The 24969-nt window shown below is 46.4% G+C and overlaps 2 protein-coding genes across 2 annotated transcripts in view; both read right to left on the minus strand.

The window, feature by feature from the left end:
- LOC126986904 (kielin/chordin-like protein) overlaps positions 1–11591 on the minus strand; it is a 23447-nt gene extending 11856 nt beyond the window's left edge. The window contains exons 1-8 of the mRNA XM_050843397.1: positions 11409–11591; positions 9957–10130; positions 8594–8713; positions 7613–7771; positions 6123–6357; positions 1388–1642; positions 1058–1156; positions 1–139 (exon numbers count right to left, since the gene is read on the minus strand). The exon at positions 1–139 is cut by the window's left edge and continues 47 nt beyond it. Of these exons, the coding sequence (XP_050699354.1) occupies positions 1–139; positions 1058–1156; positions 1388–1642; positions 6123–6357; positions 7613–7771; positions 8594–8713; positions 9957–10130; positions 11409–11499 (1272 nt within the window). The 5' untranslated portion in view covers positions 11500–11591. The remainder of the gene's footprint in view (positions 140–1057; positions 1157–1387; positions 1643–6122; positions 6358–7612; positions 7772–8593; positions 8714–9956; positions 10131–11408) is intronic.
- Positions 11592–17206: 5615 nt separating this feature from the next.
- Positions 17207–24729, minus strand: LOC126986905 (kielin/chordin-like protein). The gene is made up of 16 exons (XM_050843398.1): positions 24532–24729; positions 23535–23834; positions 23043–23171; positions 22660–22806; positions 22280–22508; positions 21824–22018; positions 21247–21441; positions 20832–21023; positions 20323–20517; positions 19889–20086; positions 19335–19736; positions 19033–19221; positions 18718–18912; positions 18438–18632; positions 17979–18086; positions 17207–17709 (listed from the first exon to the last, which is right to left on the minus strand). Exons 1-16 carry the CDS (start codon positions 24626–24628, stop codon positions 17589–17591), a joined length of 3087 nt encoding a protein of 1028 aa, XP_050699355.1. The 5' UTR covers positions 24629–24729; the 3' UTR covers positions 17207–17588.
- Between the last annotated feature and the right edge of the window lie 240 nt (positions 24730–24969).

Consider the following 24969-nt stretch of genomic DNA (forward strand, 5'->3'; position numbering starts at 1 on the left):
GCAGACCTCGTGCGGCTTGGGCTTGCAGGGCGCCGTGGTGTTGACGACCCCCAGCGGAGTGCAGGTGAGCGTGGTGCAGGGCGTCGGGTGCCAGGAGCTGCCCATCTCGTGGTACTGACCCCTGTTGTCCACACACCCGCTGCGGAACACGAGTGCTACTGAGCTGGCTGGACGGGCAATAGGTCTTACTGGGAACTGTCGGGGTGGACGGTCTTAGGGCTGTATGGTATTGGGGTAGACTAGATTTGATGGGGAATGTTTCTACCGATAAAAAACATATATACAGATCATTGCTACAGAAACGTATGTGGTGTGTAAATTCAAAAACATTTTCTATCCACGTAATTTTTCACCTGCTCTGAAATAATTAATGTTTATAGAGACTGGTTATATATCTACTACAGTTCTCTATACCAACTTAAGGCCATTCCCTACCTTACCACACCCAAATATATTATCTTACTTGTACTTTTAAAACCTCTTATACGTACACAAATAAGTCCCAGAGTTTTTACACGAGAAAGCCTAGTTTATAGAATCACTTAACAAATGTTTTTACTCTCCTCCACTCCCACGGACACGCCAACACACCCTCGCCGTCTCCTGCAAACCCTAAGTGCATCAAGGTCGCGTGTTTTAGGCAAAGCGTGTAGGAATTCTGACAACTCTTCGTGGTGCGGAATGCCCCGTTCTACTCTCCTACATTCCTGTGTGGCGCCGCTCCGTTCATTCCTTCTCGGGTCACCGTTCTATCTTTCCAGGCCATTTACCTTAAGAGATATCCTATTCTAGCCGCCGAGCTCCCTATTTGTTTCCCGTACCACTGTCACGCTTTCCTCCCCCGCTGCTATCGATGTTCCCTTCTTGACCATTCCAGTCTTTACGGCGCCCTCTTTATCTTCTCCGAACTCCCCATTTCTACGATTTGTCTTCCTGCCACTATTAAACGCTCTCTTACATTCATTTCATATTGTCCAAATCCCTTTACCCAACTACTACTTTCTCCAACTCTTTTCTTCCCGCCTACTGCTCCTCCCCCAGCTTCTCATCTACCCACCTGCAGTTCCACGCGGGGCAGCAGGCTAGAGGCTCGAACACCTCCGTGCAGTCTGGTCCGGGGGGCACGTTTGAACACCTCACCAGCCGGCAGTCTGGCCTGAGGGAGAGGAAGGGTCCAGGAAAGACCATAATAACGATAAATGACTGAATCGGAAATACAAGACTCAAGAAGCATTTCTGACCTAAATAAATCTCTGAAACCGCGTTAAGATCAACACTAAACTTAACCCAAGCATCATCTTTACTGAGAATAGTAGAGATTATGTAACAAAACACAGACTTAGGCAACCTAAGAAAAGAATATTACTTGCCGAAACATAACACTCACCCACACTTCCACTCGGGGCAACATACATCCTCGTCCCCATTCTCGTCATCTTCCTCCTCTTCCTCTTCTTCCTCCTCTTCCTCTTCCTCTTCCTCCTCCAGCTCGTCCGCCGGCACACAGTTCGGGTAGGGCTTCTCCGGACACTCCTGCCTCGTGGTGGTGATGCCCGCCAGCGTGCACTGGTGGCTGGTGCAAGGGTCGCTCTTCCAGGTGGCGTAGAGGGCGTGCAACTGGTTGTTGGCGTCTTGGCAGGTGCTGCGTGGGGCGGAAAGAACAAAGTCAGCGGCGAATAACATTTTACTGGGAGGGCTACAATCAATGATATGCAAGGTTGTGGCCGAGTGTAAGACCGTGAAGTGTTATGCAAGGTTGTGGCCGAGTGTAGGACCGTGAAGTGTTATTCAAGGTTGTGGCCGAGTGTAGGACCGTGAAGTGTTATTCAAGGTTGTGGCCGAGTGTAGGACCGTGAAGTGTTATTCAAGGTTGTGGACGAGTGTAGGACCGTGAAGTGTTATTTAAGGTTGTGGACGAGTGTAGGACCGTGAAGTGTTATTCAAGGTTGTGGACGAGTGTAGGACCGTGAAGTGTTATTTAAGGTTGTGGCCGAGTGTAGGACCGTGAAGTGTTATTCAAGGTTGTGGCCGAGTGTAGGACCGTGAAGTGTTATTCAAGGTTGTGGACGAGTGTAGGACCGTGAAGTGTTATTCAAGGTTGTGGACGAGTGTAGGACCGTGAAGTGTTATTCAAGGTTGTGGACGAGTGTAGGACCGTGAAGTGTTATTCAAGGTTGTGGACGAGTGTAGGACCGTGAAGTGTTATTCAAGGTTGTGGACGAGTGTAGGACCGTGAAGTGTTATTCAAGGTTGTGGCCGAGTGTAGGACCGTGAAGTGTTATTCAAGGTTGTGGCCGAGTGTAGGACCGTGAAGTGTTATTCAAGGTTGTGGACGAGTGTAGGACCGTGAAGTGTTATTCAAGGTTGTGGACGAGTGTAGGACCGTGAAGTGTTATTCAAGGTTGTGGACGAGTGTAGGACCGTGAAGTGTTATTCAAGGTTGTGGCCGAGTGTAGGACCGTGAAGTGTTATTCAAGGTTGTGGCCGAGTGTAGGACCGTGAAGTGTTATTCAAGGTTGTGGACGAGTGTAGGACCGTGAAGTGTTATTCAAGGTTGTGGCCGAGTGTAGGACCGTGAAGTGTTATTCAAGGTTGTGGCCGAGTGTAGGACCGTGAAGTGTTATTCAAGGTTGTGGACGAGTGTAGGACCGTGAAGTGTTATTCAAGGTTGTGGCCGAGTGTAGGACCGTGAAGTGTTATTCAAGGTTGTGGACGAGTGTAGGACCGTGAAGTGTTATTCAAGGTTGTGGACGAGTGTAGGACCATGAAGTGTTATGCAAGGTTGTGGACGAGTGTAGGACCATGAAGTGTTATTCAAGGTTGTGGCCCAGTGTAGGACCATGAAGTGTTATGCAAGGTTGTGGCCCAGTGTAGGACCATGAAGTGTTATTTAAGGTTGTGGACGAGTGTAGGACCGTGAAGTGTTATTTAAGGTTGTGGACGAGTGTAGGACCGTGAAGTGTTATTTAAGGTTGTGGACGAGTGTAGGACCGTGAAGTGTTATTTAAGGTTGTGGACGAGTGTAGGGCCGTCAAAGGTTTGTCTTTACTTCATAAACATAAGCAAACGCCATGAGGCACACAGTTCTAAGTTCGGTCAAGAGGTTGTACATGGCCCATGAAGGAGTTTCATAAAACGAAACGGTGTCGCTGTAGGGAAGGTTTGAGGACCAATACGTGCACCCTGAGGATACCCATGGGCGGCAACTGCCTGTCCTTTTATGTGGCGTTAAAATCATGGAGTAATAGACAGTTGTGTGCGGCGGAGATAGAACAATAGATTTGGACTGCGACGACACAAGCTTCCTATGCCACCTGTATGTTAGTTTCTTACCACCAATATTATTAACAAAAAAAATCAATAGTATCCAACTTAAGTGCAGCCAAAAGACCTGAAACTGACCCAACGGTTGGTCATGCCCTCGTATCAAGCCGCCAAATCTGCTACAGCCTCCCCTGCCTGCCATCCGCCGAAAGCTCTTCCTTATACGCTCCCCAACCCATTACATACTCGACACTTCACATGGAACTCACCAAAATTAATCACTGCATGAAAGGGACAAGGAAACGTAACAAAAGGGATATAGGGCGCGTCATTTTCCCTTTACTAACGTGAACTCTGCGACTAGTACTATTTTCGCAGCGTATTAACACAACACGAGCCAGTCACATTTGAAGAAATCCTTAAAAGAGGCCATTACTATTAAGCTACATTACAATACGTGCAGAATTTAATATAGCACGTCAGTCGTATGAGAGTGCGCGTGCTTCGGTGTGTTAGTGCGGGCGGGAGTGCGTGTTAGAAATTATAGAAAAGGAAGCCACGACGAAGGAGTTATAGAAATTATAGAAAAGGAAGCCACGACGAAGGAGTTATAGAAATTATAGAAAAGGAAGCCACGACGAAGGAGTTATGGAAATTATAGAAAAGGAAGCCACGACGAAGGAGTTATGGAAATGATAGAAAAGGAAGCCACGACGAAGGAGTTATGGTAAAGATTTTGTTCATGGCATAATGAAAAATAAAATATCAACATTAATAAAGGCTCCGGTACTTTTTCCCTTGTTCTCGCCACCACAAATCTTCCCTGCCGTTTCTTTCCTTCTCTTCTATTATCTTTACCGCCAACGCTTCAAGACTGTTTTCCTCCTCCCTTTTTCCTCGCCACTAACTACTACAATATTTTCCACGGCGGTGGCGACGGAGTGAAAGTCGCCATGAATCTCGAGCCTCACCAATACGCAAAAAGGTCGCGACTTCCATTAATTAAGCGCGGGGTTTCTCTTCCCTAACTTCTGGCTCCCCAAGTTCCCGCCGAGCCACCGCCGTTATTAAGTTATATGCAAATGCCTCGCCCTGCCCGCCGCACATGACCGTCGGCGGCTGAGGCGAAGAGAAATTACAGAGTGAGGTTGTGTCTGAGTGTGTGTGATGGTTGTTCCTCTGCAAGGCCAAGAAACAAAAACAGTAACAAAAAGGCCCGCTAGTCGCTCCTCAAACAAAAGAAAACGGAACGAGGGGCCAAAAGAGGTCACGAGACGGTCAAAGAGGATAAACAGATTCGCTGGCGTGTATTTTTAGCTTTAGAGGCGATGGTTGTCCCTCTCCTCTCACGGCGGTCAAGGAAGACAGTGCGATTTGCAATTTAAGTTTGTATAATTCTTTCCAAAAACGAACTTCCTGCCGTGTCTTTTCAGGGTTGTAGGAGATAGTTGTTCCTCTGCGGCCACGGTGGAGGTCAGAGAAGACTTAATGATTTGCAGTCTACAAGTGGTTATATTTATCCATCACTTCTATCCCAGTTCATGTTAGTGGTTGAGGATTTCTATAGTTTTTTTTTTTTTTTACAACAAAGACAGCTCAAGGGCACAAAAAAAAGGAAAGAAAAAAGCCCGCTACTCGCTACTCATATAAAAATAATCAAAAGAGGTGGCCGAAAGAGAGGTCAATTTCGGGAGGAGAGGTGTAAGGAGTCCACAGTGGCATACGTAATAGTGTTTTGTAACCCTAAAAGTGTCTTACTGGGGGTCTTTGCCGTTGTGTATCACTCGCATGTTCCACGTAACCTAACTTAAACGCAGAGCTTGTACGAGTAAAATTTTCTTTACACGGGAGGCAGCTCAAGGGCGAGAAACAAATACAGCCACAAGAATATCCACGAGACGCTGCTCCGATGAAAGAAAAGGGAAGGAGTGGCCAGAGGAGAGGTCAGTTTCGGAAGAATGGTCAATTTCGGAATGTCAACGTTGTAAGAAAAAAAAAAGGTTCCTAAGGCGAAGGAACAAAAATGCATCGTAGTTCCTTCCCTCGTGTATATTAGATGGGGAGACTTTTTTTTTACAAGGACAGCTCAAGGGCACACAAAAAAAGGAAACAATAATAAAAAAAAGCCCGCTACTCGCTGCTCCTAAAAGAATCCAAAGAGGTGGCCGAAAGAGAGGTCAATTTCGGGAGGTGAGGTGTCCAGCGTCTCTCCTCCCCATTCCGGTGTTTCCGCGTCCCAGCTTCCCGGAACACAATGCCGTCAGCTGTGAGTCGCGCCGCCGAGTCCCGGTGACACGTGAAATGTTTCTATTAACAAGCAATTACACTTCCCCGATGAATTAATTCCGAGTGAATACGCCCAAACCACGCTAATATCCACGCAAATTAACCGACTATTCATCATGTCGACCCGAACCAGAGCGGAAAAATGCATTACCGGACTAGATTGGTCTGAACTTTACATAATCGAACTTAACGGAATCAAACTTGTTCAACACCTATACATACTAAACTCTAAAGCAGACAAACACCGAAACTATGATAATGCAGATACCAGAACCAACGGAATCAAACTTGTTCAACACCTATACAGACTAAACTCTAAAGCAGACAAACACCGAAACTATGATAATGCAGATACCAGAACGATAGGGATCAAACAAAAACTCGCTGACAATAAAACTAGTCACTGATGCTAACAAATTCCGAAACAAGACCAACGCCGAAACAGATCAATAACTTACCGATACAACAACCTACGAACTACAAATACTCAACATCACTAACACAAATCCAACACCAACACCCATCCCTTCCCAGGACAAACATTGACACCAACACGTTACATAAACACTCACCGGTCCACGGAACAGTTGAGCATGGAGCAGCAAGGGCCCTTCACCACCTGGCAGCGCGGCGGGGTGTTCGTGGGCAGCGGCGGGCAGTTCATATCCTGACGGCGGCACTCGACCCGTCCCCCCGCCAGGCACGTGCACAGGTTACAATCGTCCAGAAGGAATTCCTCCCCCACCTGCCGCATCGCCCCCGTCGCGTCCACACATACGGCGTCGCGGCAAGACTCGCACAGGTGGTCTGAAATTTAAAGACAAGGAACGAATCTTTTAGCGACTAGTCTATACACTGTTATATAGGGGCATTGATTAGCGGGCTTTTTTTACAAGAATTTTACGCCCTTCAGCTGCTTCCTTTACTACAAAAAAAAAAAACTTCTTAACACACTATATTCATGCAGTAGACACCGAAACCCAGCCTATTCATAAACTACTAAATATTACATGTACATAAACCTCTCAAAGAAATTACCTCCAGGCCTCTTGCAGACTCCTACGTTCTTATGTTCTAGTGTTCTTATCATAACTGACCCCAACCTCTTCATCGATTCCTAAGCCCATCCATTTCATAAACAACTAAACCCAACCTTTTTATAGACTGCTAAATTCTGAATCCATTTCTTCGTAAACTCAACTTCCGTACCCAATCTTTCCATGCATTTCCCTTTAGAGCTTTCCTTGCAATCCTAAACCTAACAAAACAACCGAACATACTTGAAACTTTATAAAATTACTCAATGTCAAAGTCATCCTCCACATTTTAATAACCTACACCCTTCTACCTTCCACCCACCAGCAATCCCACCTCCTTGCAAGCCTCCATCCACATTCCCGATCCTTTTCTACGCTCTACTTATAAGACAACCCTACGCCCTGTCTCTAGTACTTTTCCCACTCTCTAATCACAGCTCCCACACTCTTCCCCTCTCCAATCACAGCTTCCCACCCTCTTACACTCCCCAATCAGTTTCCACCACTCTCCCACCCTCCAGTTTCCAATCCTCTTTCACAGCTTCCCATCCCTCTTTCACCCCAATCACATTTCCCAGTCCTTTCATTCTCCAATCGAAGTTGACATCACTTCCACCCTGCAATTAGTTTCCAATCCTCTTTCACAGCTTCCCATCCCTCTTTCACCCCAATCACATTTCCCAGTCCTTTCATTCTCCAATCGAAGTTGACCTCACTTCCACCCTCCAATCAGTTTCCGAAAACCACTTTACCTTCCAATCAAAGTTTCAGGCCCTTTTTCGCCCTCTAATCAGTCTCCAAAACGCACCCATCCTCCAATCACACTAGTCAGCCCTCTCCCACCCTCTCCGTTTTCATCGCTTCCACCCTCCAATCAGTTTCCACCACTTGTCTACCTTCCAGTCAAATTTTCAGGCCCTTTTTCACCCTCTAATCAGTCAACAAACCACCCCCATCCTCCAATCACACTAGTCAGCCCTCTCCCACCCTACAGTTTTCATCGCTTCCACAGTCCACATACTCACCGTCACAGTCTTGCCCGCGTCTCTCCACCAGCACCAGTCGGGCGGCAAGGAAGGGCGGCTCGTCTCTCTCCTGGGCGGCACACACGAGGTTCACGCACGCCTCCTCGAACTCCTCCACCACGCTGCCCCACGCCCGCACACTCCCGTTGTAGCAGCAGCCTGAGGGAAAGGGTGAGAATGGGATTTTGCCAAGTCATCCATCTATCCGGCCATTTTTTTTCGTTCTTTAATCCTGCAATTCATCTGTCAATTTATCCCTACCGTAAGCCTGGTCATTTATCTCTTCTGGGCTCTTGTTTCTCTCCCTTTCATCAATCTTTCTGCACATCTTTCCTGTCTTTGCCTTCTCTTTTTTCTATTTCCTCATTTCCCTTTCCTATGCCATTCATCTTTGCCATTAATCCTTCAGTATGTTTCTCTCCTCAACTTCCCGTTCCTCGATCATTCATCAAGCCATACATACTTGTCCTTCCTGTTTGTGCTTTTCGTTCCTTCCTTTATGCTTTATCTATCCATCTGTCCCTTTCCCCTGCTGTTCCTATCCATTTATCTATCCCTATCCTGTCTCGCTTCTCCGTTCCCTGTACTTTTCTAATCATCCGTTATAAATCTTCTGTCCACCTTGCCTCAACAAAATCAAATGGTTACGCAACAAATCATCTTTCGTATCATAGAGAAGCAACTAGCATAAAGAAATAACTCTTCTAGATCCTTCAGAACATCACTAGAAACCCATTACCCAAAACGCTAACCTTTATTTCATCAATGCAGTAAGTACTTTTATTTACATTCTGCACCAAAACATAAAACAGAAACATGCCATCCACAACTTCGACTTTCGTTTCATCAATATGGGTCCCTTTCCTGCCCGCTGAATGGACCAGTGCATACAAAACAAAACCATACCCTTTCCTCGCCTCCCTCTACCCTATCCTCTCTTCCTGCTTCCCCTCCCGCCCTCCCCTCACCGTCCGTGCTCACCTCTGGACACCTGGTCACACTCGGGGCGGCAGCGGTGCCTCTCTAAACAGCGTGCAAACTGTATGCTGTCGGGTGGAAAGCGGCAACACGACCGGCCGCGCTCACAGGCAGGCGATGGCTCTGGAAAACGGAAATAAAAAGTGCAGGGAGGGAGAAAAACTGAGGAAATAGGGATATAAAAGGAATGAATAAGAGAGAAGGAAGGGAGTAAACCAGAAAAGGACGGGATAAAGTGGGAGGAATGTAAGAAAATAGAAAAAAAAAGTTAGAAAAAAAAAGAGTAGATAGGAAATATGAGGCGAAGGCAGAAAGTGATGGGGAATGGAGGAGTAGGAAAAAAAACTGAAAAGATGGGTACAAAAAATTTAGCATGGGATAAAAAAAAGGAGGGAATAGGGAAAAAAAGAAATAACTGAAACAAAGTGTGATAAATGGGAATGAGAAAAAAAGTAGGCAGAGGAGAACAGGAAAGAGGATGAAAAGGAGAAGCAGAATGGAATAGGGTGGGAGAAAAACTGAGGAAATAAGGAAAAAAAGGATAGGACAGGACAAAAGGAAGGGACTAGAGAATAAAAAAAAAAAAGATTAGGTGGGAAGAAAGAGGAAAATGGAAAATAGAAAAATGTAGGTAATGAGAAAAAGATTAAATAGGGGGAAAACAGGAAGATGCAAAGATAGAAACGGATAAAGAAAAATGTAGGTAATGAGAAAAAGATTAAATAGGGGGAAAACAGAAAGATGCAAAGATGGAAACGGATAATTGGTCTATGCACTAAGCCCTACGAACACCAAGGTAATATCAGCAGCCAACACAGACACGTACGAATCTAATAACAACCAATTACACCTAAAGCGATTGGATGACGTGCAATCGCTCAAACGGGCAATCTAAACCTTTACTGGCGGGGTTGATGGGATAGATGACCTGATGACAATCCAACCCAGAATAGTCCCTCCTGACAATACGAAATAAAAAATAGAAAAGAAAGCGAAACGGCAACAAGATCATTAAAATATACATGCATACAACGGGAACAGAGAACTCGAAAAACAAAAAATATACATACAATAAACTACACATAAAACCAGCGAGCATACATGTATAAAACGGGAACAGGGAACTCGAAAACTATAAACACTGGGGAAGGAATTAAGATAAATGAATGCCCAGAAAGCCCAAATCCATATAATCACTGGGGAAGGAATTAATAAAGAGATAAATGAATGCCCAGAAAAAGCCCAAATCCATATTAACACTGGGGAAGGAATTAATAATGAGATAAGTGAATGATCAGAAAAAGTCTACATCCATATTAAAGTCACCGAACCGTACTCATTAACTATTCAGACCCGTCATTATTACCCCCCGTGGTCGTAGTGGTGGTCGTGGTGGTCGTGGTGGTGGTGGTGGGCATTTCGGTGCACTCGACTGGGCAGCATCCGACTTCTGTGCAGCACTCGTCGAACTCAGGCGAGAACATTGGGAACCGACAGCACTGCCTTCCCCCTTGATTTGGGCACAGGGGGTTTGGGGGATCTGTGTGGAGAGGCGACAGATGGAAAGCCGAGAGGTGAAAGCGTAGAGAACTAAAGTATAAAAAAAATAAGGTCTTCACTCCGCAACTTTCTTTCCTCTCGCGGTGATATTTAGGCTAGACTATCACACATCCTCCTTTCACCCTAATACCAAAACCACCCGCCAGTCTGAATTGAAAACACACATCTAAAACGTAAAGGGCTCGTATGACTATTTCTTAAGGCCACAGAAAAGATTATCTGGGTCTATCTTCACATATATAAAACGTAAAGGGCTCGTAGGACTATTTCCCAAGGCCACAGAAAAGAGTATCTGGGTGTTGATGGGTGATTCTTCCCGTTCAAGATACAGAAGTCTTATAAAACTATCCCCAGCATCACAAAAGTCCATGGAAATCAGAGCAGCTTCGAGAGGCTTTTCAAACACGCGCTTACAGAGGTGACGATAGGTTTAGGAATACGGGCTCAGGCTCACCGCGCACTAATATAACAGCCTTCCTTCACACGGCTCCCGGAATACACACTTCCACGTCTTAAATGACATGCAATCGCTCAAACGGGGAATCTAAACTTTGACTGGCGACGTTGATTATGGGATAGATGACCCGATGACAACGCAACCCAGAATAGTCCTTGACAATGCGAAATAAGAATTAGAAAAAAAAGTTATACAAGAGAAGTAAGAAAATAATTAAAACATGCATACAACGGGAACAGAACTCTCAAAAAACTAGCAGGAATCACCACCTCAGGTCCTCTTCTCCCCCGAATCATCACTAACAAACACACAACAACCTCCATTACCTCGAACGTATTACACTTCCCTTTCCCATGGTTTCAGCAAGACGCACGAGACGACACTTCTACTTATGGCTGCAAGAATCACAACCTCACGCCCTCTCACGCGAACCATTAAGAACACGCGACGGTCTCAAAGTTAGCTCGGACGCATCACATTCTACCCTTTCCATGGTTGCCGCAATACACACAGATGACGCTTCGACTTACTATAGGCTGCAGAAATCATCATCCCACGTCCTTCATTCATCTTAACCATCATGAACACACTCGTCTCGGCCAGCGCGAACGCCTCAAATTCTCCTCATGGTTCCCGCAATACACAAGTGACACCGACTTACTATAGGCTGCAAAAATCACCACCCCACGTCCTACATTTAGCTTAACCATCATTATAAACAAGCGCAAGTCTCTGCCAGCGCGGACGCATCACATTCTCCCCATGCTTCCCGCAATACAAAGACATCACACTTCTATTTACCTTGGGCTGCAACAATACACGGCCCCACAGTCACCGCCACCAGCAGAACACCGAAAACCCAGCACGGATCCCACACGCCAGGCCGCGCCATCACCGTGGAGAAACCGACGGGAGCCACAAAAGTCACAATTTAAGATCTTCCACCCACGACGACCTCACCGCAACCCCGTCAAACTGGTACTGGAAGAGATGAAGTTGGGGTGTGAAGCGAAGGAATCTCGACGAGGATGATTCGAAGCAAGTTTCAATACACATAATGGGATGTTTCAATTCAACTTCTACCCACGACGACCTCACCTCAACCCCTTCCAGCCGGTACTGAGAGAAAAGAAGATTCGAAGCAAGTTTCAATACACATAAAGGGCTAATTCACTTGAGCTTCTACCAACGCCTACCTCCCCTTTTATCCCTTCTAGAAGCTACTGGATGAAATGAAGATTGAGTGTGATTTGAAGGAGTTTCGACCAGGAAGAAGATTCGAAGCAAGTTTCAATACACATAAAGGGCTAATTCACTTGAGCTTCTACCATCGCCTACCTCCCCTTTTATCCCTTCTAGAAGCTACTGGATGAAATGAAGATTGAGTGTGATTTGAAGGAGTTTCGACCAGGAGGAAGATTCGAAGCAAGTTTCAATACGCATAATGAGCTGTTTCACCTCAGCTTCTACGTATGAAACTAAACAAATTATATGCAGACTTACGCAGCAATACAGCACTTAATCTGTTCAATAGGTGATTATACGCGGTCGTTTTCAATAAGCTAATGCAAAGAATATCCAAAGAAATCAGAAAACTCACAGAAAGTCCTGAAGGAAACTGGTTCATATTCTGTATCGCTCCCAAACTGTCGTGGTCCCAAATTCTCAGACGCTTCCGACTCTCACAAATACCTAACTAATACCTGAATGGATAGCTGTTAGTATACGTTTCCTGGTCTCTAGAGTTCACTTGACATGAAATTGAATACCAGAATGGCTGAATGAGTGTATGAATGGATAGACGTGTGGCTGGATGGCTGTCAGGAAACTTTTTCACGTGCCTGGAGCTAAATGGACGTGAGAATAGGCACCTGAATGGCTGGCTACGTGTATGAGTGGGTAGGTGCGTGACTGAATGGCTGTTAATATATTCCTCCTCGTCTCTAGAACTAAACTGACTTGAAAATAGATACATGAATGGCTAGATGTGTGTATGAATGAATAGACGTATGGATGAATGGGTGAATGTGGTATAGATAGCAAACAAAGGCTGATTAATGAACTACTTACACAATTCTAACTTTCAAAAGCCACAAAGGAGATTAATCGAGTTCTAATGAGTGTTTTCACGTTGATCATGCATGCAGGAACCTTGTCAAGCTATTACTGGGCTTATGAAAGTACCCACTGAAGTACCCACAATTTCTACGAAAGCCTTGTCCAGTGTGGGTGTGCAAGCCTCGCAAGGTTTGAGAATAAGGGCCTTGGTTCAATGTACTACGCTTTATGAGGCCGAAGGACGTGCAAATCTAATAAATACTAAAAAAGTTAAGCTGCGTAAATTGAGTCTTCGTGGAAATTCAGGGACAAGGAAGGAAGTTGGTTCAATGTACTACGCTTTATGAGGCCGAAGGACGTGCAAATCTTCCAATAAATACTAAAAAGGTTAAGCTCGCCTGTATAAATTGAGTCTTCATGGAAATTCGGAGACAAGGAAGGAAGGCAGAAGATTCACAACTCATTTCAGTGCACGTAATAATAACAACAACAAGCTGCTTCACGTCGTATCGTCGTCCCCGCTCACCAGATGGCAATACTAAACCTGCCTTGTGACGGACGGCAAGAAAGAAAACGGAGCGTGTCAAAGGTATCTGCGCCGTTTTTCTGTCGCGGAGAGTTGCGCTTTGACCCGGGCCTGAAAAAGATATATGCAGCGGGGTAAGAGTGGCCGCGAAAAAAAGGCAGATCAGAGAGAATAACTGAATAACTGATAACTCTGACGTCACGCACAGCCACCCCCCCCCCCGACCCCCCACCCGTGTTCTTGCCGTGACCCGCGCCGCCTCGGAGGCCATGGGGTTCTTTCTCTTTCACCGGGGACTCGCGGGAGATAGCGATCAAATATGCCGGTATGTTTTTCCTCGTCTCTCGAATGGGATTGAGGTGAGAATAGATACCTGAATCTTTTGTTATATTTTTTCCTCGTCTCTTTGATCTAAACTGACCTGGGACCAGATACGCGAAGGCTGGATGTTTGTATGAGTGAATGACTGTCAGAATGTTCACCTCGTCTCTCAAGCTCAACCTAAAAACTAATACCTGAATGGATAGCTGTTAGTATACGTTTCCTCGTCTCTAGAGTTAACTTGACATGAAAGTGAATACCAGAATGGCTGAATGAGTGTATGAATGGATAGACATGTGGCTGGATGGCTGTTAATAAACTTTTTCACGTGCCTGAAGCTAAATGGACGTGAGAATAGGCACCTGAATGGCTGGCTACGTGTATGAGTGGGTAGATGCGTGACTGAATGGCTGCTAATATATTCCTCCTCGTCTCTACAGCTAAACTGACTTGAAAATAGATACATGAATGGCTAGATGTGTGTATGAATGAATCGACGTATGGATGAATGGGTGAATGTGTTATAGATTGTTAACAAAGGCTTATTACTACTTACACAATTCAACACGTCATCCACTTAGCCAGGCGATTCCAAGTAGTCAGTGTCTTGTACCTACCACGCGGAGAACGAGCCAGTCAGTTCCATCCACATATCTAAGAGCGTTATAAGCATTTTCTTCCGTTTTCGCCGTTTTCTGTGTAATCCAAGTGAAGACAACTGTGTATACTCGGCGTCTGTTAAGCGGGTTGATGGTGTTTCTTTTCCATTGTGTGTAACTGCATAATGAATTCGGTTATTTTTATGCAGATTCGGTTTTGTTGCTCCGTGAACGTTCTCGAAGCAGCGGAACGAGTTGATAATTTGGCTTTTGATTTTACTGGCGTGAATGTAGTTTTTTTTCTTCTTTTTTTTACCTTATTTTCACTAGACATTGTACAGCTTTCCTTTATCTTGCTTTGACAATACATAAACTTATTCAACCGCAGTTCATAAGATTAATATTCGTTTTAGTTTAATCCTCTTAGTCTCATCTTTTTTTTTACGTATATTCACTAGACTGACTGTACAGCTTTCCTTTATCTTGCTTTGACAATACATAAACTTATTCAACCGCAGTTCTTTAGATTAATATTCGTTTTAGTTTACTCCTCTTAGTCTCATCCCCCTCCCACACACACACACACACACACACACACACACACACACACACACACACGTCGGCTAAAGAGAAACAAGCAAAGTCCCTCATTTTTTACCAGACTCCCCTTCCCCTTTTGTCCCCTTTCTTTCCACAGTTTTTATCATTACCACTTTATCTCTCTCTTTACATTTTCCTTACCAAGCCCCGTCAGTCAACAAAAAGCGATCAAATTCCTTTTTATCATCAAACACTTTTTTTGTCTCCTTGCCTTTAAGTTATCATTACACTTTTCGTTACTTTGTCCAGCCTTACCTTACCCTTATCCACCCTTACACATTCAGTTCCTTATCCTTACCCACCTTTCCGCAGTGATCATTATTCCTCACCTTACCCTTATCCACCCTTCCAGTTCCCATTTCTCTTATCCTTACCCCTATCATGTGCTGTATATCATCATTCTCCGTCTGCGTTCTCTTCCCTAAACATTCGTCAGTCACAAAAAGAAGTGAGCAAAGTTCCTCTTATCACCAAGCTCCCGGACAGCACCCTCACACACACACACACACCCTCTTTGTATCCTTTTTTCCTTCCCGTCCCCCGATAGTCGTCACTCACGCCGCCCCGCTGTCAATATTAGCCATTGACCCCAGCCCTTATCAGAACAGGTGACGTATAAGGTAATACCGTCCCCTGACCCACAATATTCCAGGCGACCCTTCATATAGTTTTTTCTCCCCTCCCTCCCCTCCCTCCTTTCCCCTTTCTCCCTTCACGATTTTCAATACAAAGACCCGAATCCCCACACTCCCCCACCACCACCTCCACTGTTTGCTCCATCCCCTGATCTTAGTCTATGCAGAGATTCCTGATTCCACCATATTCTGTATTTCCGATAGTTTTTGTTCTTAGGTTTCCAGTACAGGGACCACCAGCGCCACCTACATCACACCTGCGGTCCTGCTCTGCGGCGCTAAGTACGGTTCTTGTAGAGGTTTCAGACTGTTAACCCCAAGTACCTTTTCCTCACCAAGATTTTAAGCATTCACCACCAAGGCCGGCCACCAACACCGCACTTGATCCTCTATTCCATGGCACCAGATTTTGTCACGTAAGATTCCTGGTTTAGTCAAATCAAACCAACATTTTTACCTCTTCTCGCTTTCCTGTAACAAAAAAAAATAATCACCCTAACACATGCTTCTTTTTCCACTTTTGTCATTTTAGTTCAGTTGTTAAAAGCCTTGGTTGAGTTCCACCTCGTGTTTAGATTAAAATACTTTCTTCAGTGTAAAGACAGCCAACCCCAACCACACAACGCATCTCATGTAATTTCTTCTTTGATACCACTTTATGTCGACGGCGGTAGAGAAACTGGATCAGCCATCATATATCAACTCAGAAGTGTTTACCGTTTATCGTTGATGAGGCTTCGGGCCCCGGTCCGCCGCCGTAGCAGCGCTCCACAGGGCCGCGAACATTATAACAGTAATATTAGCACCTAAAGTTGTCCTCAATATTAGTTTGTTAAGTCGTAGGATTTAGTGAATAAGCGAGTCTTCAGCGCTTTCTTGAAGAATGCCAGACTGCCACTGTTTTTAACATCCCCGGGTAACTCATTATAGAGCCGCGGGGCACTCTTCCCAAATGCTCTGAAACCCAGTTCCAGGTTGACCCTGGGCTCAGTCTATACTGCTCTTAGTGTCTCACTGACATGGTGGCGTCCAAATGAAAATCCTGTAGTAAATTTCTCAAATATCCAGGTTTACCAAGTCGCGTTGCTTGACAAGTCAAGACATTTTGTAGACTATTCGTTCCTTAATGGGTAGCCAATGCAAGTAAGTGCAGGTGTTATTCTCTCACGGGGGAGGCAGACCCTTAATCAGCCTTGCAGCTCTATTCATGACAAGTTGTAATTTCTTCAGCAGATATTTAGGAAGGCCATAATAAAGTGAGTTGCAATGTATCTCAGCCAGATCTATAGTACCATTACAGCCACCACCACAAAACTCCCCTCCCATTATTTTTGTCACCAGGTTCAGTTTAGCCAATATACAAGATGTTCACACTCCACCCATATTTTTCTTCATACTTTTGACTGCTCGAGTAAAGCCTTCAACCCAAGTCGCCCCTAAGGCGCCGCCTACAAATATTCAGCTTCGCATTCTTTCCCGCGAACAGAGTTTTCAGTGATGGTACATCTTCAACGGCTAACCTCCTGTAGACCCTTTGATTTGTACCGCGATCCCGCCACCTATACAGCATAAAAGTTGAAGCTTTCAACAGGCTGTTTTCGCTCAGCGATTCTTTACAATTTCCTCTCCACGACCTCCCTCCTCCCCCCCGCCAGCTGCCCTACATACACATTTTATTCTCTTCCGACACCATTTTGGTTTCTAAAGAGAAGCTTTCTTTGTTCGGCTGAACACTCCCAATCCTATTCTTGTTCAAAAGTATCCTGAAGACCACAACCGACTGTAGTGAATGTACTATGTAATTAACTAAATCCATAACTTTTTATTTAAGCCACATCTGTAAGGAAATAAAGATTACAGTAATTTTCTTATATGTATTAAACAAACTAACAAACTTAAATTACATAATTTCTTCGGCCTAGTCTGGCAAGGACAACACCCTAACGCGTCCGGCACGACGGGAAGAGGATAGTGCATCAGAACACCTTCATGGAAGATGTATAGATCTTTCACTTGGTTCATTCTCAGTAACAACCAGAGCCAAAAAGACTCGATCCTGTCATTTGCTAGGTTTGGCGGGACGGTGGAGCGCTGGCCGACGGAATGAGAAGACTTGTTAAAGCTTAGAAGTAGCTATGGAAGGGAATCACGATCACACAAGGACAAAACTTAATCTTATTACTTTTTAGGTTTATGGGATTTTTAATAGAAGTCTCAAGTTGTCGTCCTTCCTCGAAGTTACTCACTGGCAGTCATACACGGGGCAGCACTCTCCTTCGGGCGTGTAGGCCGTGCAGGTCTTGCCGGGCTCGGGGCCTAAACACAACACGGCGGCGCATTTTTCATCCAGAGGCTTATTAGACCTGCAGGGGATGAAAACTTTCATAAGGAACCCACAACAAATGCTTTACATGATAATTATAAAGTATGACCCCACAACAAATGCTTTACATGATAATTATAAAGTATGAAAAGTCCAAAGAAGGCTTCTATTAATCACATACTGGAATTATGATAGATACACCATTTTGTATGTGAAGCCGAACAAATAAAATTTAAATTGGACAGTAACAGTTCCATTCCCCCTAAACCTAAGAAGATACCAGTGTCTCTTAAAGGCCCAGAGGCTCACCTGCAGTGGTACACGGGGCAGCAGCGTCCCGGGGGCCTGTGGGGTTTGCAGTCGTGGCCGGCCGGCGGTCCTTGACATCCCACATTGGAACAGTCAAGTTTGTAAGGCCTGAGGGAAAGACGCATCCGCGTTACCTACAGACAGCCGGACTTTTTAACATCTCCAATGCCATTACTTAAAGATTGCTCTAATTTCAGATACTGAATAAGAGACATGCCGTCCTGGGCGGTGGGTGACGCCCCGCACGGCACCGCGGCACACCCCGGTCAGTGGAGCAGCACAGTAAAATTTGAACAAAAATCCAAATCAAGTCAAGGTGCTTAAATATATCAAACCGAAAAATTTCCCCAGCCTACGAATCAGTCCGCTTCATTCCCCAACATATGAGAATCCTCAAGATGTTAAGTTTAACAGGAAGATTGTTAATTTAATTACATTAGCAGAGCCTGGGACACCTACGGCTGGTTGCAGCGCCATTCAGGACAACACTGGTCGGGGAGGAGAGGCTCGGGGACACAGCCTGGGTGCGGCGGGCCAGGACATTCTTGGATGGCGGTAACCACGCCCTCACTCGTGCAAGTTAACGTAGCGCAGGGAAAGAACGGCCACGATTCGCCGATGGGGTGGAACACTCCATCCTTGTCCAGACAGCCGCTGTGGGGATGGGTGGAGTGAGTATAAAACTAATGATAAAATTTGGAGTACTCCAACTTCAGTATGCCTAGCTTCATAGTCTCACCTGCAGTTCCAGGTCGGGCAGCACAGGTCCTTCTCTATGGACGGGAAGCAGATTGGAAGGGACGGGCGAGTCTCGTTGCACTGGACCAGGTGTGGCTCCACCGACGCGAGGACGCACCTGAACACCAGGCACGGGTCGCTGGAGGGCCACTCCTCGCCGTCCTGTCGAACGTCACCGTGCTGATCCACGCAGCCACTGTCCAGGAAGAAATTTGTGCCATTAGCCGTACAGTTTATCGCGGGATCAGAACCAACAAAACTTTACCCCCTCGCCTACCCCCCCCCCCCCCCCCCCCCATCACCTCGAGACAGTCACCTGCACTCCTGACGGGGACAACACTCGTCGGGATCAGTCACGAGGTGGCAGCCGGGGTCGGGATGCTCCTCGGGACAGTCTATTAATATATAGTTTATCCCGGACTCTGAGCAAGAGTTAGTTTGACATGGGTTGGGGCTCCACTCCTCGCCCAACTTGTGGAAGACTCCATCATCATCCACACACCCGCTGTGGGAAAATTTAATCCATCTTTTGGTTGGGAAAATTAGATTAATTCCATTGTAAAGTCAATAGCATTACACAACCCACAATTACAGACCACTACTTCACCACCTACTTACCTACAGTTCCATGTGGGGCAGCATTCCTCTATATGATCCTCCTTTAAGCAGTTAGCTGTCGGGGGTTCGACCATTGAGCAAGAGATACTTTCCGTGGCAATGGTGCCAGACATACAACGGCGCTTTTCACAGGGGTCGTCAGTCGTCCACTCTTCCCCATCCTCGTAGTACTGGTCGTCCTCGTGGCAGCCCAGGTAGCTCCGGCCGTACTTGCAGTCCCACACCTGACAGCAGACCCCGGGGAGCGAGACGAGCTTGCAGCTTGTGTGTGGCCGCGGCGGGGGCAGGCAAGACACCTGGGCCATCTGGATGCCGCTCTCCGTGCAGATGTGGGTGGTGCACGGGTCAGTCTTCCACTCGTGGTACAAGAGGTGGAAGACTCCATCGTCGTCCACACAACCACTGGGAGAAAGTTTTCAAGCTTGCTTGAGGTGGCGAAAGTAGAGTAAAACGAAAGTATTTCAATAGTAATACTAACCAACAGCTTTCAAGATCAGTGTTAACACACTGATCGAGGTGAACGTAACACTGTTAACAGTCTTGCAGCGCCTCACCTGCAGTTCCACCTCTGACAGCACTGCCCCTCGACGGACTCGAGGAAGCACCCTTCGTGGGCCGGCGGCTTCGGGTCACACGCGATCAAGAAAGAGGTTATGCCAGACTTCGTGCACCTCAGCCTCTTGCACGGGTTTTCCTTAGACACCCACTCCGTACCCAGCGTGTGGAAGAGGCCATTGTCATCGAAACACCCGCTAGGAAGAGACAGTTTGATGTACGAAATTTACATTAAACGTTAAAACTTGCGTCAGACCAAGTGAAATTTTTGAGCGATACGTATTTAAGAATGAACTCTGCAATGTGTTCTTGCCCACCACAATCTCAATGGTTAACGCGCCCGAGATGATCTTAGACTGACTAAACCTATTTTGTAATCTTCTGTAAGCATAAAATTCAAATTCAAAACACTGGTAAATCCATAAACCCTTACTCGCACTTCCACTCCTTGCAGCAGCCGCCCCCCGTTGGCACCATGTGGCAGGTGTAGTGCGGGGCGGGGCCAATCTGGGGACACGTGATCGACTTGGTGGTGATGCCGTCCAGGTGACACACGTGGACAGTGCACGGGTTGCTCTGCCACTCCTCGAACTGCGGGTGGAAGTTGCCCTCAGAGTCCAGACACCCGCTGCGGACGAAAGGAAACTATATTCATGACTGGCAAGGGTTAAACTTATTCATTAGCTGCAAAAGTATATCATATGGGATCAATATTAGTTTTCATATACAGCCTCAGTGAAAATTAATAAAGATTAAGTAATATTGGATATAGTCTCAGTAAGACTATTAAAGTAAAAGTCTAAACATGCAAAGGAAACTTTAAAATAAATCGATAGTTCAGACATCAAGCAAACTCAATTTTAAAAAAACACAAGGAACACTTGAATAAAAGGACTCTTAAATCTCCCAGGTCATCTTCGGAATAACAAGCCAAGCACGCACCTACAGTTCCAGGTCGGGCAACACTTTCCTTCAGGTGTAAACTCGAAGCAGCTCTCGTGGGGCTTCGGAAAGTCTGGACAGTCGACGGGCCGCAGCACCGCACCGTGGCCGGTGCACACGTGGTTGAAGCAGGGGTCGTCCGAGGACCAAACGTCGCCGGGGGGGTGCAGCACGCCGCCATCCCAACAACCGCTGGGAAGGATTGAGATACTGACACGGGACAGAAACTTGCTAAAAAAAAAAGGGTCTAACTCAAAATAATTAAAACAATTATTACAAATTATCTCTAGGGGGACAACTTCAAGCATCTGTCCTGATTGCTAATGACAGAACTGCACCAGGCAACCACCACCTCTACGTTGCTTCACACTGTGGTCTGTACAGAGAAAGTAAAAAGTCAATTACAATAACTTACTCGCACTGCCACGCCTCGCAGCAGTCTCCCTCGGCGACGCCAAGGAAGCAGGATCGGTGCGGCGGGTCTCCCGGAGACGGACAGGCCACGGGTCTCACTACCACGCCGCGCTCCCTGCACTCCTTCACCAGGCACGGGCCGCTCTGCCACACGTCGTTCAGAGGGTGAAAGGTTCCGTCACTGTCCAGACACCGACTGAAACAAAGAAAATAGTCCTTCAGAGGATCATTTAGGAGATTTAGAAAAATAAACAATGCAAAGAAGAGAATTTAGGAAGATTAATATTTTACTAGTCTATGGTTCACGCAAGCAGCCCAACAGGGTGTAATGCACCGAGGTAAGAGAACAACCATCCAGAAACTATCCTTCCACCCGTTAAATTATTTTCCTAACCTCTTATCACAGCCTTTAGCTACCTAGTCACGTTTTGTACAATTAGAAAACATTGCGAAATTATGTCCACCCATCCCCAACTACACGTCATCTTAAGACTTAAGTAAACCACATCCGCAAAGCTTTCCTCACCTCCGACGGCAGCCACAAACTTCGATAAAAGTGGCAAAGCTTGCAGACTCACCTGCAGTTCCACTCCGGGCAGCACTGGCCGTCCACACGCTGCAGATAACACCCTTCGTGGGGCTGCGGCGGCGGCTTACAGTCAATCACGACACGGCTCACGCCATTCTCGCCGCACACAAACACCAGGCACGGGTCAGCCGAAGGCCACTGGCTGCCCAAGGGACGGAAGACTCCGTTGTCGTCGATACAGCCGCTGGAAAGGCAAGGACAAAAGATATCCTATATTATATTTAAAGTTCTTTCAAGACAAACTTTCTGGTTCACTTATACGTTCATCCTAACCCAACTAATGATTCAGCAGTATGAACCTTTACTGATCACTTTTAAACCTAAAATACATTAAAATGCCCAAGATAAAACATTAAAGGTTTAAAGTCACTGTTACTGTTCCTGCCTTCCTGCACTGAATAATTACGAAAGGCGATGTCAGCCGGAACAGCAGCGGCCAACGTACTCATCACAGTGGTAGACGGGGCAGCAGGGTCCGGGTATGGCGATGCAGCCTGGGTGTGGCGGCGGGCGACAATCTACAAACAGACTCCTGCAAGTGACGCGCCCGAAGAGGCACTCGCACTGGGTACACGGCGAGGGCTCCCACTTGTCGCCCTCGTCCCGCACCAGCCCTGTCTTGTCCACACACTGGTGGATGGGGCAGCCCACGCACGCGTCACTCATGTCCGTGACTGTATACAAAAAGGAAAACTTAACGGACAATAACATGTAAAGCACAAGCAATTATATGAGCAGTAAAGCACAAGCAATTATATGAGCAGCAGACAAGACGGGTCGCGGATAAAGCAAATTAGATTCATTAAAGTTACCCTTCACACTCACAGGAACAAGTCTTGACGGGAGCGATGGTGGCGACAAAGTAAGGAAAGTGTGGAATCAGTTTGGCAGCGCAGACCAGCTGGAGGCAGACCTCGGGCAGGTCCAGCACTATGCTCCCGAAGGCGTAATTGAGGCCGTTGTAGCAGCAACCTGGAGGAGAAAGCATTTGTAGCCGTGAGAAAATTTATAGTTGAAATACTTTGACACAAGTCCACATGCTAGTTTTGAAGTCTCCCATTTAAAATCATTCGATATTAAGAAGTCCACACAAGTCAATGGAATCTGTCAAGTTTATCAAAATATAAATAGCTGTCTAGTTAAATCCATCCCCATCCGTAAAAACCTCCGCACTCCGCTTGTAGCACAGGCCCCCTCCGCCCACCCACCTGACGACACACTACCGCAGTAGGGGCAACAGCCGTGCTTTTTGCAACATTCCTGGTGATTCTGCGAGCCCTCCCGGTGGACGCAACACTCCCAGGCTTTACATCGCTCCGTGTGGGTCAGGACGCCACCTAAGGGGGTAAAAAATTATCTAAGACACCCAAGTAACAATTCCACTGGACATTATTTCAGTCACCAACGCCAATACATATGTTCAGTTCACTAAGGAAACGCTATTGAAACACCAAAGCATTCATACAGCCCTTTAAACCAGATTAGATTATAGAAATACCAAGTTGAGCCCCAGTGCTATTATTTCGAAGCCTCAAGAATGCCTAAAAATTCCGCCACCACAAAGTCAAGGCATAAAACCAACAGTGTGTGATAGAGCCAGACCAGCAACACCCGACTAGATTAATCCCTTCCCAACATCCACCACTACATACATCCACTGTTCGCCAAGGCGTAAGTGTTCCAGTTACCCACACACTTACCCGGCAGCGTGACAGGGCACTCAGTAGGGCAGCACCCGTGTTCCTCACAGCACTCGTCGAACTTCTCAGAGTCGTAGGGGTGAGCGCAACACTCCTCGGGGTTCCAGCAGTGGGGTCGCTGGGTGGTGGGAGGGCGAGGCGGTGTGGGATGTAATGTAAAGGGGGTGGGTGGTCTGTTGGTGGTGCCGGAACGAGGCATGGGGAAGGAGAGTGTGGAGTGGGATGTGTCGGGGTCCGGGGTGGCGGGGGGATCGTAGTGATGCGGTATTGGTGGTAGTGGTACATACGGAGGTCTTCCATCTGCAAAGGGTTGAAAGAAACGCATGATCACCTTCAAACTTAAAAATCACAAAAAAACGCAAATTACAGCTGCTTCTACAACGAAAGACTAGGCAATGTAACAGATTAACACGGGCCAGGCGCAGCTACACAGTATGCTCCCAACTCAACCTCTACCCAACTTATCGATGTAGGTACAATTTAGTTACGCGTACTCAACTTCCACCCTAGAAATCCATAGTCCCTCAACTTCCACCCTAGAAAACTCAATCCCCCTCAACTTCCACCCTAGAAAATCCATAATCCCCCGAATCACTGAAACCAAACTAGAAAATAAGACCGTGACTGAGATAAGCACCGAGACCATGCGCAGCTATACATTATGCTTACATATGAACCCTATCCGACTCACCGATGCAGGTACAATTTAGTTACGGGTACTCTCCTTCCACCCTATAACATGCATAATCCCTCAATCACAAACTATACGAGAAAACATGTACGGTGACTATAATTAACGCCGAGGCCACGCGCACCTATGCCTTATGCTCCCAACTTTACCTTTACCTTCATTACCTATAGACATTTTCTAATTAAGCGCACTCCACTTCCACCCCAGAAAAAAACAATCTCCCCACTCCCATCACTGAAAACCTATTTGAACCCCAACTCCCACACACGTCACTTCCAACCCCAACACAACACAACATGCACTCACGGAACACCACTGGGACCGCCGCACCAAGGGACACCACAGCCACCAGGGGGAGCAGAGACCCCCATATACACCCAGGGGTAAGCGACACGCCCCCCATGATGAAAACTCTCTCCTTCAGTATCCCTCGACAGTCCTTAAATCCTTCACACGATATCGTTGCTTCCTTGCCCCAGCCTTCTCCTCACTTCCCGCCGCTAACCAAGACGAGACAAGCAGGACTGTGCCCATTCAGATTCCTTCCTGCCTGATGAAGCTTCTGCCGGGGCTTGCGAAGGACCCATCATTCGTTCACTCACTGGTTCACTCACTGGTTGATTCGTTGCTTTACTCAAAATAGATACGTCCTGAACTATGTAAGGTTGTTAGATAGGTAGAATACACATTAGGTTGATATTTAATTAGTATTTTTGCGGATTGTTTTATGTTTGTTTGTTTGTG

This window comes from Eriocheir sinensis, chromosome 63, assembly GCF_024679095.1.
Source record: "Eriocheir sinensis breed Jianghai 21 chromosome 63, ASM2467909v1, whole genome shotgun sequence".
Lineage (NCBI taxonomy): Eukaryota > Metazoa > Arthropoda > Malacostraca > Decapoda > Varunidae > Eriocheir > Eriocheir sinensis.

Coding starts and splice junctions, on each gene's coding strand:
- LOC126986905 (XM_050843398.1), bottom strand. CDS start 24,628: ATGGGGGGCGTGTCGCTTACCCCTGGGTGTATATGGGGGTCTCTGCTC. Junction 19,737..19,888: donor TGTCAGAGGTGGAACTGCAG/GTGAGGCGCTGC, acceptor ACTTTCTCCCAG/TGGTTGTGTGGACGACGATG. Junction 19,222..19,334: donor TGCCCCACATGGAACTGTAG/GTAAGTAGGTGG, acceptor ATTTTCCCACAG/CGGGTGTGTGGATGATGATG.